This window comes from Lygodium microphyllum, chromosome 17 (genome assembly GCF_053477565.2).
Source record: "Lygodium microphyllum isolate KBCC chromosome 17, Lygodium_microphyllum_v1.1.10, whole genome shotgun sequence".
In the NCBI taxonomy this organism is placed as follows: Eukaryota; Viridiplantae; Streptophyta; class Polypodiopsida; order Schizaeales; family Lygodiaceae; genus Lygodium; species Lygodium microphyllum.
Window position 1 is genome coordinate 105,418,420 of NC_141151.1, and position 16,419 is coordinate 105,434,838.

General features: G+C 40.8%; 1 protein-coding gene across 1 annotated transcript; it reads left to right on the plus strand.

Moving 5' to 3' along the window:
* Window positions 1–2,370: 2,370 nt before the first annotated feature.
* On the plus strand, window positions 2,371–5,055 carry LOC148022226 (plasma membrane-associated cation-binding protein 1-like). Its single transcript, XM_087697869.1, has 4 exons — window positions 2,371–2,847; window positions 2,951–3,040; window positions 3,156–3,240; window positions 3,849–5,055. Exons 1-4 carry the CDS (start codon window positions 2,743–2,745, stop codon window positions 4,403–4,405), a joined length of 837 nt encoding a protein of 278 aa, XP_087553995.1. The 5' UTR covers window positions 2,371–2,742; the 3' UTR covers window positions 4,406–5,055.
* The last annotated feature ends 11,364 nt before the right edge of the window (window positions 5,056–16,419 follow it).

Genomic DNA, 16,419 nt, shown 5'->3' on the forward strand with positions numbered 1-16,419 from the left:
TCTTATTTTCTCTCTCTCATTTTCTTCTATCTGTCTCTCTCCGCCCTCTCTCCTCTCTTTTTCTTTTTTCTTTTCCTCTTTCTCTCTTAAATTTCATATTTCCTCTCTCTATAATTCTCTTTCTTTCTTTTAAATTTTATCTTTCATCTCTCTATAATTCTCTCACTGTGTTCAAATTTTTTTCTCTTATTATTTTCTCTCTCTCATTTTCTTCTTTGTGTCTCTCTCTCCCCCTCTCCTCTCTTTTCCTTTTTTCTTTTCTTCTCTCTCTCTCTCTCTTAAATTTTATATTTTCTCTCTCTATAATTCTCTTTCTCTCTGTTCCCCCCCTCTCTCTTCCTCCCTCTCCTCTTCTTTCTTTTTTGTTCTTTGTATATTTCTCTCTCTCTCTTCTTATTTTAATTAAACAAAAAGTTTACATTAAAAAGTTTAATCTGAGAGAGAGAAAATCTAAACCCTACTCATGAGAGAGAGGGGGAAGGGAAAGAAGAAAAATATTTAATTAAAAAATGCTATTCTCTTTCCTCTTTCTCCCCCTTCTCTCTCCGTCTTCTTCTTCTTATTCTTCTTGTCTCTCTCTTTTATTCTATCTCCTTCTCAAAGTGTGTGAAAAACTATGTTTAATAATTGTTAAATTAAAAAACTTTTAAAATGTTTAATTAAAAAAATATTAATCTAATTGAGAGAGAGAGAGAGAGAGAGAGAGAGAGAGAGAGAGAACCTAAGCCTTACACATGAGAGAGAGAGGGGGAAGGGGGAGGGGGAATTTAATTAAAAAAGAAATGGGGTTTTAATTTAAAAAAGGGAGGTAAGGAGGAGAGGCTTTAATGAAAAAAGAGAAGGGAAAGAGAAAATGAGATATTACACGTGAGAAAGAGACGAAGGGAGGGGGTTTTGATTTAAAAAAGGAGGTTTGAAAAAAGAGGTAAGTTCGAGAAGCCCTCTGGAGGTTTGGGGCTTTCTGAACCTATAGCTAAAATAATATAGTAGTAAGATAAGATAAGATGAAAAGCGAGTTGCAAAATTAATAGGGAATATACAAAAACACAAACACACACACATGCATACACATATATCTCTAGAGAGAGAGAGAGAGAGAGGAGGGTGCATATCCCTACTATACATGCACCTTGACACCTATGTGTGCACAAGACATACACACACACACACACACACACAAAGGTGCATATTGCTGCTATATTCCTTGACACCCGCGGGTCGCATGAGTGCGGAGTGCTAATCTCTATCTCTATTTACATTAGTTTTAGTACTTTTATCTAAAGAGAGCCCCAATGCTCCCTAGGTCTTTTCACGTTAGCTTCCAAAAGGGACAATCCAATTCAATTCACCGAGAGAGAGAAAGCTCTCTCGTCATAAGCTTCACACGATTGACCAAAAGCCAGCTTGTCCATGGGACCCATATGTGTGCCTATCTGCCTTCCGTGCAAGCGAGGCTCCTCTCCCCTCGTCTCTCCTCTCTCATTCCATTGACCTTTATTGAGTTCGAAGCCAGCTTGCTTCCAGACCCAAAATTATGTGATTCCTCGCTCTCGACTTCATATATATATTTTTCTTTGGGCGTCCTTTTATGCCTCTCCGTGGGCCTGGTCCCGAGGTCATGACTCATCATCACACGTCCCCCCCCCCCCCCTCGCTCGCTTCCGCCCAAATGGCATATCGACATAGACTATGGTATCTTTTCTCAGCATGTCTAGAGTTACTAATATACTATTTAGTATTTTTCGTCTTTCCATACTGAAAATGCGCCCCACGGTACCTTTGCCTCTTCAGTTTCACCACCCGACGATCATTCCATGTGCACACACGCAGCTCACAGGCAGTTTCACACACGGTTTTCCGAATGTCTTTCTCGTGTGCCGCCGGCGCGGACCCTGATCTAAGCCCGTATGCACATGCACACACACACACATACATGTATATTATATGTTATCTAGAACAATGAACCTCTTACATTAATGTTTTGAAGTTGTGCCTAAAGTGTGTAAGCCGTTTCACCCATGATAGTGTGCAGGCGGAAACCCATTAGGTGTATGTATGCATGCACACATGCATACTTTCAAGCGACGTAAGTTTCACTATCGTCGCAATGCCCCCCCATCCTCGCACAAACCCTAGTTGTAATTGTAATATAATATAACCCTATCAAGCTAGGCCTGCATGGTCCAACTACTTCCCTAGGCCCTACACCTTTGTGACCAATCCCTAATCATTCACCTGATTGCAGATTCACTGCCCCCCATCCTTGGCAATCATGATGTAGAGGCCTCTCCTCTTGAAGGCCTTTTGTCTCTCCCAATCCGACAAAGCAAGTAAATAACAAAAGAAAGGCCAGGGAAAGAACCGTTCGCTGCCTGTCAATCCCCCCAAAGTAGAAGAATCCTTGCCCTTTTTCTAATTAGTAACCCACCCAGTTTCATCTTATACTTCTTCTCCCCCTACTTCTTTGCATTTCTGTTTCGTCTTTGAGGGGGTGTTCTTTGGATTCCAATCTCTTTGGGCTCTTCGTTTTTTAATGTAAGAAAATTGTATAATCGGCAAGCTATCCATAGATATCTAGAACCAGAAACTCTCTTTGGAGAGTGTCTCTCTGCACCCTCCCCCCCCCCGCCCCCCCTCCATCTCTCTGTTTCTCCCTCTCTCTCTCTCTCTCTCTCTTTATCTCTCTGTGCCTGTCTCCTATCCCCAAGTTTGTACCCCTCAGTCTCTTTTCTTTTGGACAAGATGAGTTATTGGAAGACCAAGGTAGTACCCAAATTCAAGAAGCTGTTTGACAAAGGGAAGAAGAAGGGTGCAGCTGAAGCTTGCAAAAATTTCGACAAATCGAAGGTTAGCAGACTGTCCATGGTGCTTGACAGATAGATGTATATCGATAGCTTAAGCATTCTTTCATGCGTGAGGTTAAGTATGGCATCAATTCTTGGGTATGCAGGAATCCATAGACAAAGAGATTGGAGAGAAGACACCAGATCTGCATCCCAAGGTTGTGGAAATTTATCGATCTTCCACTATTATAACTAAGGTGATTGTTTAGTCCAAACAGGCCGATCTTATTCACATCTTAATTTTGTCACACATGTCGATGATTTAATACTCTGTTAATGTCTCAATTTTCAAGTGCCCTTTTGTCTCCTCAGAAATTGCTCAAGGAGCCCAGTGAGCCTGCGGTTAAAGACAACTCAGATGCTGTCAAGACCGTTCTGCAAGAGCTGTCAAAAGCTGGTAGGTGAAGGGCTGCTGTCACTAGTCTAATCCTGGGGTTGTTTGGATGTTATGTTGATTGATTTGGGAAAAGCAATGGTCTCCATGTCTAATACCTTCCAGCCAATAGTTATGCCGTAGTAGCCTATGCAGTGGTAGCTCCTGTGGTCGATGGTCGTCTCTGATGATCGGGGTGCCGGCCAGCCAATCGGCTGGCTACAGGTCCTACCGGCTATGCAGCCGAGGGTCGTCAGGTCTCGTTACCATAGCCTGTTGGCTATGCTCTGTATGCAGCGGTGGCTGACTGTGGCCAGTCGGCCTGCTGCAGGCACAGCCAATAGGTTATGGCTTCGAGGTGGTGATGGCCGGCTGTTGCAAAGGGCTATTGGCACCTACCCACGACCTTGACCTTTTTCTTTCCTCTGATTCTAAACTTTGGTAATCCTGATTGGGATGTCTGTCTTTGCTCTGACTCTGAGGTGTTGTTAGTCCTGACTGGGATATACATCCATGTGATAACACAGGCAGGGTATAGTTATTGTAAGCAGGATCAATGATGAACGATGCTTAGCGGATATATTTCCCTGGTTTCTCAAGGATTTTATGGTTTTGATGCTGTCATGGCGTAGGTTTCCCTGGTGCACAGATGCTGACTGAGGCGGAGAGCAAGTTCGGTTCAGCTTTCCTACCTGGCCCCATCGTTTATTTGTTTGAGAAGACTTCGACCTTCTTGGTAGAGGAGCCCTTGCCTGAGGTGAAGGAAGAGACCAGGGAGATCGCAGTGGAAGACATCAAGGCTGAAGCTGCTGCAGAAGAACCGCCAAAGGAAGAGGAGAAGAAGGAAGAAGAGAAGTTAGAGGAAGCTAAGGAAGAGGAGAAGAAAGAGGAGGAGGTGAAGGTGGAGGAGAAGAAAGAGGAGGTGAAGGTAGAAGAGAAGATAGAGGAGGTGAAGGAAGAAGTGAAGGTGGAGGACGTACCACCACCGCCTGCTCCTGCTGTTGAAACTGCCGCATCGAAAGAGGCACTGCCTCCGCCCCCTCCTGCAGCTGAGGTGGTGGAGAAGCTCGATCCTCCTGCCGCTTCCCCCGAGAAAGTTGATCCTGCCCCTCCTCCTCCTGCCGCTGCCGCCACCGCCGCTGCTGCAGACCCAGTTGCTGCCCCCCCTCCAGCCAAAACTGAATCTTGATGTGGTCTACACCATGTCACATCGGCATGCCATGTCACCTTGAGGCTATCTCAGGTAAGGTTGCATGTGTGACAACCCCCCCCCGCCCCAAAATACACGCGCACACGCGCTCACACTCCACTCATATGATATAGAAGATTTTTCCTAGCATCCCAATGTGTGCCATTTATGATCATTCCTAGACCTAAGAGTGTTCCAATGACATAGATCTACGAGTGTCTCAATGATGGGCTAGAAGTGCATGCCACATATAGGCCACAACATCTTTACCAACTTTACTCACTTATCCATTGCTTAGCCATGTAGTTCACAATTGGTGCACCTTACGAAGAAGTCATGAGCTTCTTAGTTTGCTCCCTTTTCCATGTCATAAGGATCTCTCAAAAGCTTAAGTGCTCTAGGTCCACCTTTGTCCATCAAGCCCCTCTATCCTCAATGTTCTATAGCATACCATACTATTTTCATATCTATTATGTACTTTAGTCATATTTCTTGATTCTTTCTAGATGGTGTTGGCTGGCTGCTATGGTGATTTTCATTGTATCTCATCGATCCTCATGTACATTGTCACCTTTACTCACTCACTTCCATTTCAAAGATTGTACATTCATATTTTTCCTCTCAATAATGATGCTTATGTTTTCATGATCTATGGTGATATTGTCCATGGCACTTGTGCTTTCATATCAAGTTTCCAATTAGATGTCATTGAATGCTTTGGATTCCTGTAGTGTGATTACTTTGGGTAGCTCCTTTTTGCCAACAACGAAGACTTTATTCCAATGAAAAGGCAGTTTTTTTATAAATAATGTGGTTTTCTATTGTGGGGGTTGTTTTACCCCCTTTTGGGAGAGTATATATTTACATGAGGATTCTTTCTTGAAAAGTAGTTTTTAATCTATTTATAAAGTGATTATCATTTGATTACAATTGTATTTTTAGCTTATAGTGGTAATTTATGAGTGGAATAGTATCATGCTATTGAATAGAAGATTTAATGTCAAAGTGCTTGAGTGAAGTCATGACCAGAAAAGATATATAAATTTCAAAAAATATAAGTTTGCATTTCAATAAAGGAGCTTGAACTACTTAGTTTAGTCGCACAAATCTTGTTGAGCACATTGTTTTGTCTATCATTAGGGTTGGGCTATTTGCTAGAGCATTTTGAGTGTTTAGCTTAAAATGTTAATTTATGAGTGGGATACTATCATAGTATCATTAGGGTTGGGCTATCTACTAGAGTTTTTGAGTGTTTAGCTTATAATGTTTATTTATGAGTGGAATATACTATCATAATATTGAATAGAAGATTGTGTCAACGTGCTCAAGTGAAGTCATTAGTAAAGATAAAAAATGTTCAAAAATTTTTAAGTTTGCATTTCATAAAGATGCTTGAACTTATTATTTTGGTAAGCCTTTGAGCATATTGTATTGTTTATCGTTAGGGTTGGGGCCATCTACTGGAGCTTTTTGAGAAGTGGATCTAATAGCAAATATTGTAGGTTTTGCATTTGATCAATAAGTATTACAATGCACATTGTATCTACACAGGAATACTATTGTCCTATCAAAAGTAAGAGTTGAAGCTTAGTCCTTATTGAAGTCAATGTTGGACTTGCACAAAATCTTCACGAGTGTATTTTGACTTTAAATGAGCTAGTTGACATGTATATTTAATAAGAGGGTTGTATATAAAGTTTCTATAAGAAACCAAAGTCTTATTTAGCTTGTGAAATTTTACTTTCATGTTTTATGTTGGATTGAATGTACCCTCTTTCACATTGATGAATCATATTCAATCTGATATATGGTATTGAGTTAACTCACTGGGATTGAGTTTCCAAGTTCTTACATTCCTGTGCTACTAGCCAATGTGTGGTGATTACAATGTTAGAACATTGTTTTGGGGTAGCATGAGTGTTTCAATTAGAGAGTTCTTTTTGGGGAAGCTATTGTTTATATGCTCGAGGATATTGTGTAGATGAGGACTTGATTTAGAAAGGCCTCTTGTTTTCCATTATGATGGATAATATTTTGACAAGGATAATCTATTCTATATATTATTTCAAGCTTTGGCTTGGGGATCCCCAAACGAGCCAAAAGGCTCTCGAGCCGATATGGCACAAGGAGAGGTTCGTTATCCAACAAAAAAAAGGGGTCCTCCTTGAAGGGTGTCTTCATCATTTCTACTCTTTCCCACACTCATAAGGTGTTCTTGCAAATGGGTATACACATGAATCAATCATAAATGTTGTTGAAATGGTAAGGTGACTTCCACTTCTAGAAATACCTAGAAAAAATACTTTGAGAACAAATAAAGAAACTATAATGGGTTATATCTATCAAGAAAAGGTCGTGTGTGTGTGTGTGTGTGTGTGCGCGCGCGCGCGCAAAGGCAGTCAAGCAAGTATGGACAACTTGTGGGAAGGGGGTTGCGAGGTTGCCTTATTGGTGCATGAGGTGGTCAGGGGTAGGCAGGGGTAGATCAATAGATAGGGGCATAATGGGTGAAAGATATTAGCAATGGTGGAACAACCATCTCTCTCTCTCTCTCTCTCTCTCTCTCTCTCTCTCTCTCTCTCTCTCTATATATATATATATATATATATATATAATGGCTAGGTGTGTGTAGGAGCAGATAATCGAGGCAATTAAGAATAGGTGGCCAAGAGTGGGTGAGGATAACCCATGGGAAGGGGGGGGGGGGAGGTGCAAAGAGGCAATTAAGAATAGGTGGCCAAGAGTGGGTGAGGATAACCCATGGGAAGGGGGGGGGGGGGGAGGTGCAAAGCTACCATTTTTGACGTGTGAGGTGGCCAGGAGTAGGTGGGGGTGGATTGACGGACAAGGGTGTGATGGGTCATCGGCAATATGACATGAAGAAGTAAGTGGGGATTGCAATAAGATTGGTAGTAGTAGATAGCTTACACACCAAAAGGCTAGGCAAGATCAATGCTGACTATTGAGGATTGAGGTGGCCATCGATAGGTGGCTCGACAAACTAAGAGCCATGTACATATTCCATGTATGGAGAAATGCCACTGAGCAAACTAAGGGCCATGCATGGAGAAAGGCTATGCCATAGTAGACACTTGATGGTCCAAGTTAAACTTGGATGGGTTAAACGTGGTAGTTAATACAATATGATGCTTCATGCATGCACATGTGCGAAAAGTACTTTCCATGAATCAAATACAGATGACTATGGAAGGGATTGCACATTAAGAGAGGTACATAAGAAGGGGATGCTCTCCTAAAACCACAAAGAGGGTTGCCAACTTTCCTTCTTTCTTCAAGAGAATGGTGCATGCATGCAACTAGTCCTATTTATCGGCATTGGATGGGTTTTTGACCCAGATGATGTAGATGGGAATAGGCATGCCATTCAGTTTGGGGTGAAAGTCCTAAACGAGCGGCAGCGCAGGTATCCACATATTAAGAGGGAGCTCTTGGGAGTTTTCATGGCTCTCAAGAATGTTAAAAAGTACTTCATTGGTGCTACTGTGGTGGTCGAGACTGATTGCTTGCCTCTTCTAGGTATGATCACGAGTTGTTCTACTCCTCGAGACATTGCCATGCTTAGATGGATTGGGTACATAAAACCCATGAATCTTGGGTTCAGGCACATAATAAGTAAACAACCCAGTAGCCAATATATTTTCATGAGCAAAGCATGATGATATGGATTCTTCTTGCATTGATGATGTTGATGGTGGGGCTGATCTTTCAACCATGCATGTTGATCATACTTGTCATGTATTTGCTTTGGAGAGCTTTGATGAGTCTTTATATACATGAGAGTATTTGTAGATTGGCTGTTATTTGAGTACCATGTCTAGATAGGATGGATGGACTGATGTAGACTTTAAGAAGATCAAGAGGAAAGCTTATGGTCTCTTCTTGCGCAGTGGGCTGCTTTGGAAGCATCCACAAAAGCGAGGAGGATATCCATTGAGAGTTGTATGTGACAGAGCTTTACATGTGCGAATCATGAGAGAGTTTCATGAAAGTCATTGGGCAGGATATAGAGCTGTTTGGGCAATCTACGGGAAGATTAGAGAGTGCTACTTGTGGAGAGGCATGTATAGAGATATTTCACAATTTATTGGGATATGCATTGATTGTCAGTTGTTTTCTTCAATGAGGCATAGAGACGAGCTTTACCCTTCTTACCTGCTATGTATTCACCACAAGTGGGTTCTTGATTTGATTATTATGCCTATTGGATCATGGCAGATACGTTTCATTGTTTTGGCATGAGAAGATCTCACAAATGAGGTGGAAGGAAGAGAATGAAGACTACTTCAGTGGTCTGTAAGTTTCTATTGGATGATGTTATTTGCAAGTATGGCTACATTGGGAAAATTACAACAGATAGAGGTGAGTTGGATGTTGATGAGGCTAGGGAGTTTTTCTCTTGCCTTGGCATTGTAAACGCCCCGAACAACGTAGTATGCTTAACAATTATGATATTCTCTTGTTTTCGAGATTTAATATAAAAGAGAATGAACACTTAAAGCTGAAAATGAAAATTACTCACAAAATTACAGCCATGAAAATGTAAAAGTAATGGAGACAAGATTGAGGGTTGAAGATGGGCAACCCCCCCTGAAGGAATGTATTTCTGCTCAACTCAAGTCCCTTAGGGAAGAGCTCAGTTACAATCAACCTGAGAGTGAGAAAAAGTAATTCTCACTCTCACAAGATCATGCAAAGATGTATAAACATACACGCATTATCTATTATGCAATGATAAGAACTGATTTCTTCACAGTATGAGAGAAGAAAAAGGGGAAATCAGCCTTCTCCATCGTTGAACAGTAGTACATGGGGCTTGCTTCTTGTTGCTAAAATGGAAGAAAGAGCTTGAAAAGGAGGTGTTGTAATGAATTTACAGGCTTGCTATCCTGTAAACAGCAGTGATAGAAGAGGGAATATGGAGGAATTTGATAATGGAGAAGTGGGGGATGATGATGGGGATGGATGGGGCCAGTTTCTGGCTATCTGTGGGTGCTATACATGAGTTTATAGCAAAGAAAAATGATGTTGAATAAAGAAAAATGAGCTCTTATTTATAGGAGAGGGAAGAGCTAGTACAAAAGGGGAAAGTGGAGTAGCACAAGACAAGTGTCCAGCCACATGTCATGAGATGTGACAAGTGGTGGGACACTTGGAAACTTGTGTGACAAGTGTCTTGACACTTGTCTCTTTTCTATGGCCTTCCTTTTTGGGTTGAATACTGTCAAGAATAGAAATAACCAAATTTAGTAAGCACAAGCAGAGCACAGAATTTACTATTTTTAGAATGACATCCCTATTTTTTAGGACTAGCATTTTTAGGCTAATTCGAGGCTCCTAAAATTTAGGAACCTCCTAAAATTTAGGGACCCCCCCAATATGGGTGTCATATGAAAGTTTTTTCCGTGTACATCGCAAAAATGGTATCCGAATCTTCATGTGACTTTCCTATGCAAAGAAATGTGCATTTCAAGCTTTCAGCCCACACATACACATTATACAAGCATTTCATGATCATGCCATCTTGTTGATTGTAACTATCTGTTCTGGTGGATCTAGCCCACACTTCAAGGCATCAATCATTTCTGTGTACGAATCTAACCCTGATATGCGTGAGTTCTAGTCACAGGCGCCCAATCGGGCCATATAGGTGGAAGTGTGAACTATCTTTTCTCTAACCCACCGCATGGGTCCACCATAACTTGTGACCACTCATCAGTGGCCAGCTCCAATGCACTTTTCTTTATATCTAATTAGTGCAAAGGAAATAAATTTAATAAATCATTATATAGAAAAATTAATGAAAAAGGATACAAATTCTATTTCTATAGAGTTGTGACAGCCCTCTAGCTTTTATTCAGCTGTCCTCAGCTGAAAAGCTTCTTGATATTGCTGTAGAATATTTGGGTAATCCTTCATGAATTTTTCATCTACCCACTGTGCATCTGTTGTGGGTAGATTCTTGAATTTTAGTAAGAATTTTCGTGTCACAAGGCCACTTCTCGTGGTTCGATCCTTGAGAAACAAAATCTTTTCAGCTTCCAAGAGTTGCTCTGTTTCTTCAACTTCTGGGAGATCTTCAGTAATGGGTTCCTTTGGTTCTGGTCCTATGTAAGGTTTTAGCAAACTTACATGAAAAGCATTGTGCATTTTCCAATGAGTAGGAAGCTCAAGTCGATAAGAAACTTCATTTATTTTCTCAATCACTTTGAAGGGTCCAAAGTATCTACTGGAGAGCTTTGGAAAAGATGAATTTTGACCAGAACCTTGTTTGAGCCTGCTTTTATCAAACTTTAGCAAGACATATTGACATTTTTCAAAAGCCAAAGGTCTTCTTCGTTTATCTGCTTGCTTCTTTTGTCGCTCTTGGGAAACTTTGATAGTGGCTCGAACTTGATCCATTGCGGTTTTTAAATCTGAAGCAAACTCATCAGCAGTAAAAATCTTATATTTAGTGCGAATAATTGGAGGAGGAATCACTTTACCCTGTACTATTTCATTTGGAGCTTTCCCTGTGGATGAGTGCACTGTATTGTTGTAAGCAAACTCTAATAATGGAAGATATTTCTCCCATTGTGACTTATGTTCACCAACATAAGCTTTCAACATATCCAAAAGAGTGAGATTCATCACCTTTGTTTGGCCATCAGTTTGAGGATGAAAAGCTGAGGAGAACTTTAAAGTGGTTCCCAAATTCTCAAATAAAGCACGCCAAAAGTTACTTGTGAATTTGGAGTCTCTATCTGAAATGATCTTAGAAGGCATACCATGTAATCTGAAGATATGTTGAATGAAAAGTCTTGCAGCTTGTGCGGATTTCAATGTTTTATGACATGGAATAAAATGTGATTGTTTGCTGAATCTATCAATTATGACCCAAATCATATCATGACCTTGAGGTTTTCTTGGAATACCTGAGATGAAATCCATTGTGATAGATTCCCATGGATCTTTGGGCACTGGAAGAGCTTGCAACAATCCTGGAATCTTCTGCCTATCATACTTGGATTTTTGGCATACCAGCCAAGCCTCAATGAAGTTATGTGTATCTCTTCGTAATGTTGGCCAATAAAAGTAGCGCTCAATTGCACTTAGAGTGGCTGCCCTCCCTCTATGCCTGGGGGTTCATGACTTTCTTTAAGCACCTTTTGTCGAACAGGAAGAGTGACACAAAGGTGATTGTTCATGAGAAGGTAACCGTCTTTGATGGAATAATCTGGATGAGAACCTCCTTGCTGTAAATTTGACCAAATTGTTGCAAAATTAGTATCTTCATCATAAGTATTCTTCATCGTTTGAAAATCTTCATGATGAGCCATTGTAATAGTTGCAATGTGAGACACTCTAGAAAGTGCATCAGCAACTACATTTTGTTTCCCTGGAGTGTACATAATTTGAAAATGAAACATAGACAAGAAATTTTCCCATCTTGTATGTTTCTCCTGCAAATGCTTTTGAGTCTTGAAATACTTCAAGCTTTGATGATCAGTTTTAATAAGGAATTCATTGCCTAAAAGATAATGTTTCCATATCTTTAAAGCATTAACCACTACTAAGAGCTCCTTTTCATAAATGTCATACATTTTCTCCACATCATTTAGACGGCGGCTTTCAAAGGCTACGGCATGGCCTTCTTGATTTAGCGCTGCACCAATACAATCACCGCAAGCATCTGCTTCCACCACAAATGGTTTTACCAGATCTCGAATGATAAGAACAGGTCCAAAAGTAAGAGCTGTTTTCAGCCTTGTGAAGGCTGCCTTCTCTTTTTCCTTCCATTGGAAAGAGATCTTCTTCTTTGTAAGGTCATGAAGTGGAGAAGCCATATGTGCAAAATGCTTGATGAAGCGGCGTTAATAAGAACATAAGCCAAGAAACGATCGCACCTCATGTACATCATGAAGATGAGGCCATTCTTGGATTATCCTGATCTTTTCAGGATCCATCTGAATCCCTTCAGAAGAGATGACATGCCCAAGGTAATTTATTTTATGCATGAAAAATTCACTCTTTTTACCATTTACCAAGAGTTGATTTTGTTGAAATAATTGTAGAACAATTTCCAAGTGTTGATGATGCTCCTCTTCATTCTTGCTAAAGACAAGAATATCATCAAAGAAAGTACCGACATATTGTCGATGCTCTCTAAAGTTGCGCTCCATCATTCGATTAAAGGTGGCTGGTGCATTGGTTAATCCGAAAGGAACCACCAAGAATTCATAAAGACCGTATGAAGTGCGGAAAGCAGTTTTGTGTACATCTTGTGGTATTACCCTAATTTGATGATAACCACTCTTTAGATCAATACAGTTGAAAACCTTTGAGCCTCCTAGACGATCCAAAATGTCGTCAATTCTGGGAATAGGAAACCGATTCTTCACAGTGATTTTGTTGAGGGCTCGATAATCAATGCACATCCTGAATGTGCCATGTTTCTTTTGAACAAGAAGAACCAATGAACAAAATGGTGAGCTACTTGGCCTAATTAGCCCACGGTTGAGTAGGTCTTCGACTTGCTTTTTGATTTCTTCTTGTTGAGGACGGCTCACACGGTATGGTGCTATATTAGGAGGAGAACTGCCTGGGATAATATTAATATGATGGTCTTCTGGCCTTTCTGGGGGAAGCTGATAAGGAAGATCTTCCGAAAAACAATCTTTATACTTTTCCAAGAGCTGAAGTCGCTCTTGGTTTTCAGCATTTATATTATCTTTTACATCAGTGACATAAAGCAGACAACATTGAACACAATCCTTAATTGCTCTAGAGACTTGCATATGGCTTACCATAGGTATGGTGTCTCCAAAAACTCCAGCTTGGATCTCGTACTTCTTGCCTTTGTTGGTGAGTTCTACCTTCTTTTTCTGAGAGAAGATGGTTGAATCTACTCTATGATTCCAGGGCATGCCAAGAATCACATTGCAACCATCAAGGTCTCCGATACAGAAGGTATCTTCGTCACTGTAGCCTTGAATTTGAAACTTGAGCTTGCCAATGTAGGGTATCACAGTCTTCACTGTGTCACCTTCATCAGCATTTAAAGCTTGGCGAACTTCTGCCGGAGTGTCCATCTCTTCATTCTTTAATCCAAGCTCTTTAGCTAATTGCAAGGAAATGATATTTTCATTCGCCCCAAGATCTATCAGGAATAGTGCTTGCTTACCTTGCAACTGTCCCCAAGCTTTTAATAATTTGCGCGTCTTTGGAGTGTGAGTTGTGTTTGCAACTACATCACTGATAGCATTGATTTTCACTGGCGACTTAGGCTTGTTGTCAGAAACCTTGCTTTGTCCCTTGTTTGGACATTACTTCGCTATGTGGTCTGTTTGTCCACATTTAAAGCACTTCCCTTCTTTCATGAAGCGTTGCTTTTCTTCTTCGAAAAGTTGCTTTGCTTGTGGGTATAGATTGGAGCGAAATTGAGGAGCATTAGGAGGTGCATAGGGCTTCATCTTCTTTTGATTTGATGGCTGCTTTTGCCACTGTTTTTGTCCTTCATTTGGGGTTGAATACTCCTCATCATCAGCTACTCTCTTCTTATCATTCTTTTGGAATGATTTGTTGCCATTGTGCTCCATTTCCCATGTCTCAGCATGGTCAATGAGTTCCCTGAGACTAGAACAATGATAATGATTAAGAGCAGTACGAAGTTTAAAATGCAAACCTCCTTGAAACTTCCTAAGCTTTTTCGAACTGCTGATCTTCTTGAAATGTTGGACCTTCAAAAGTAGCTCCCAAAATCTCTTGGTATAGTTACCAAGTGACTCATTTTTCCTTTGCCAAAGCCGATCCCATTCCATTTTTACATCTCTTTTGAAATTAACAGGAAGAAATTGGCTTTGTATCATGCGAACAAAGGACCGCCATGATTTTGGGGCAGCATGATCATATTCCAACCCCGTTCACCAAGTATGGGCTAAGTCGGTTAAATGTAAAGCTGCAAACTTAATCTTTTCTTTTTCTTTATACTTGTCACGACCATACAAAATTTGAAATTGACGAATCAACTTCAGAAGAAGATCAGGATTTCGGGAACCATCATACATACTGAACTTGATCTTCTTTTCAAGTTGAGATAGCGACTTAGTCTTCTTCTTCCTCTTATGCCTTCGTCCATGCCCGGATCCTGAGGTTGAAGATGATGAAGTGCTTGATGGGGATGAAGATGGAGACGAGGGTGAAGAATGTCGACGCCTTTGACGATGATGAGGTCTTCCACGAGAAGGGTGTGATTCTTCGTTACTAGAAGAGGGTCCATCAGAGTAGGCGCCAGATGACTTTGAAGAAGAGGATGAGCTTCGACGCGATCTCTTTCTTTATCTTGAAGTAGAATGGGACTGCCTCTTAGAAGTAGTTGGACTTCTTGATCGGCTCCTTTCATTGGTATGGCTTTGTCTCCTTGAAGCAGATGGGCTTCTTTCCTTGAATTCTTTGGGATTCTCAACTTTTTCTAGTTTGAGAAGTTGGTCACGAATTTGCTGATTCTCCTCTCTAAGACTTTGAATGGCTTGAAGGATAGCACTCGACTGATCCATTGAGACTCTTAAGAAAAAGAAAAAGAAATGCTCAAGCACTCAATGCAAGGGCTGAAAACAAAAAAACTTATAATTGTAAGCACTACCAGTGTTGGGGTGAGGACCGAGCCAAAGCTCTGATACCACTGTAAACGCCCCGAACAACGTAGTATGCTTAACAATTATGATATTCGCTTGTTTTCGAGATTTAATATAAAAGAGAATGAACACTTAAAGCTGAAAATGAAAATTACTCACAAAATTACAGCCATGAAAATGTAAAAGTAATGGAGACAAGATTGAGGGTTGAAGATGGGCAACCCCCCCCCGAAGGAATGTATTTCTGCTCAACCCAAGTTCCTTAGGGAAGAGCTCAGTTACAATCAACCTGAGAGTGAGAAAAAGTAATTCTCACTCTCACAAGATCATGCAAAGATGTACAAACATACATGCATTACCTATTATGCAATGATAAGAACTGATTTCTTCACAGTATGAGAGAAGAAAAAGGGGAAATCAGCCTTCTCCATCGTTGAACAGTAGTACATGGATAGGGCTTGCTTCTTGTTGCTAAAATGGAAGAAAGAGCTTGAAAAGGAGGTGCTGTAATGAATTTACAGGCTTGCTGTCCTGTAAAACAGCAGTGATAGAAGAGGGAATATGGAGGAATTTGATAATGGAGAAGTGGGGGATGATGATGGGGATGGATGGGGCCAGTTTCTGGCTATTTGTGGGTGCTGTACATGAGTTTATAGTAAAGAAAAATGATGTTGAATGAAGAAAAACGAGCTCTTATTTATAGGAGAGGGAAGAGCTAGTACAAAAGGGGAAAGTGGAGTAGCACAAGACAAGTGTCCAGCCACATGTCATGAGATGTGACAAGTGGTGGGACACTTGGAAACTTGTGTGACAAGTGTCTTGACACTTGTCTCTTTTCTATGGCCTTCCTTTTTGGGTTGAATACTGTCAAGAATAGAAACAACCAAATTTAGTAAGCACAGGCAAAGCACATAACTTACTATTTTTAGAATGACATCCCTATTTTTTAGGACTAGCATTTTTAGGCTAATTCGAGGCTCCTAAAATTTAGGAACCTCCTAAAATTTAGGGACCCCCCCAATATGGGTGTCATATGAAAGTTTTTTCCGTGTACATCGCAAAAATGGTATCCGAATCTTCATGTGACTTTCCTATGCAAAGAAATGTGCATTTCAAGCTTTCAGCCCACACATACACATTATACAAGCATTTCATGATCATGCCATCTTGTTGATTGTAACTATCTGTTCTGGTGGATCTAGCCCACACTTCAAGGCATCAATCCTTTCTGTGTGCGAGTCTAACCCTGATATGCGTGAGTTCTAGTCACAGGCGCCCAATCGGGCCATATAGGTAGAAGTGTGAACTATCTTTTCTCTAACCCACCGCGTGGGTCCACCATAACCTGTGACCACTCATCAGTGGGGCCAACTCCAATGGACT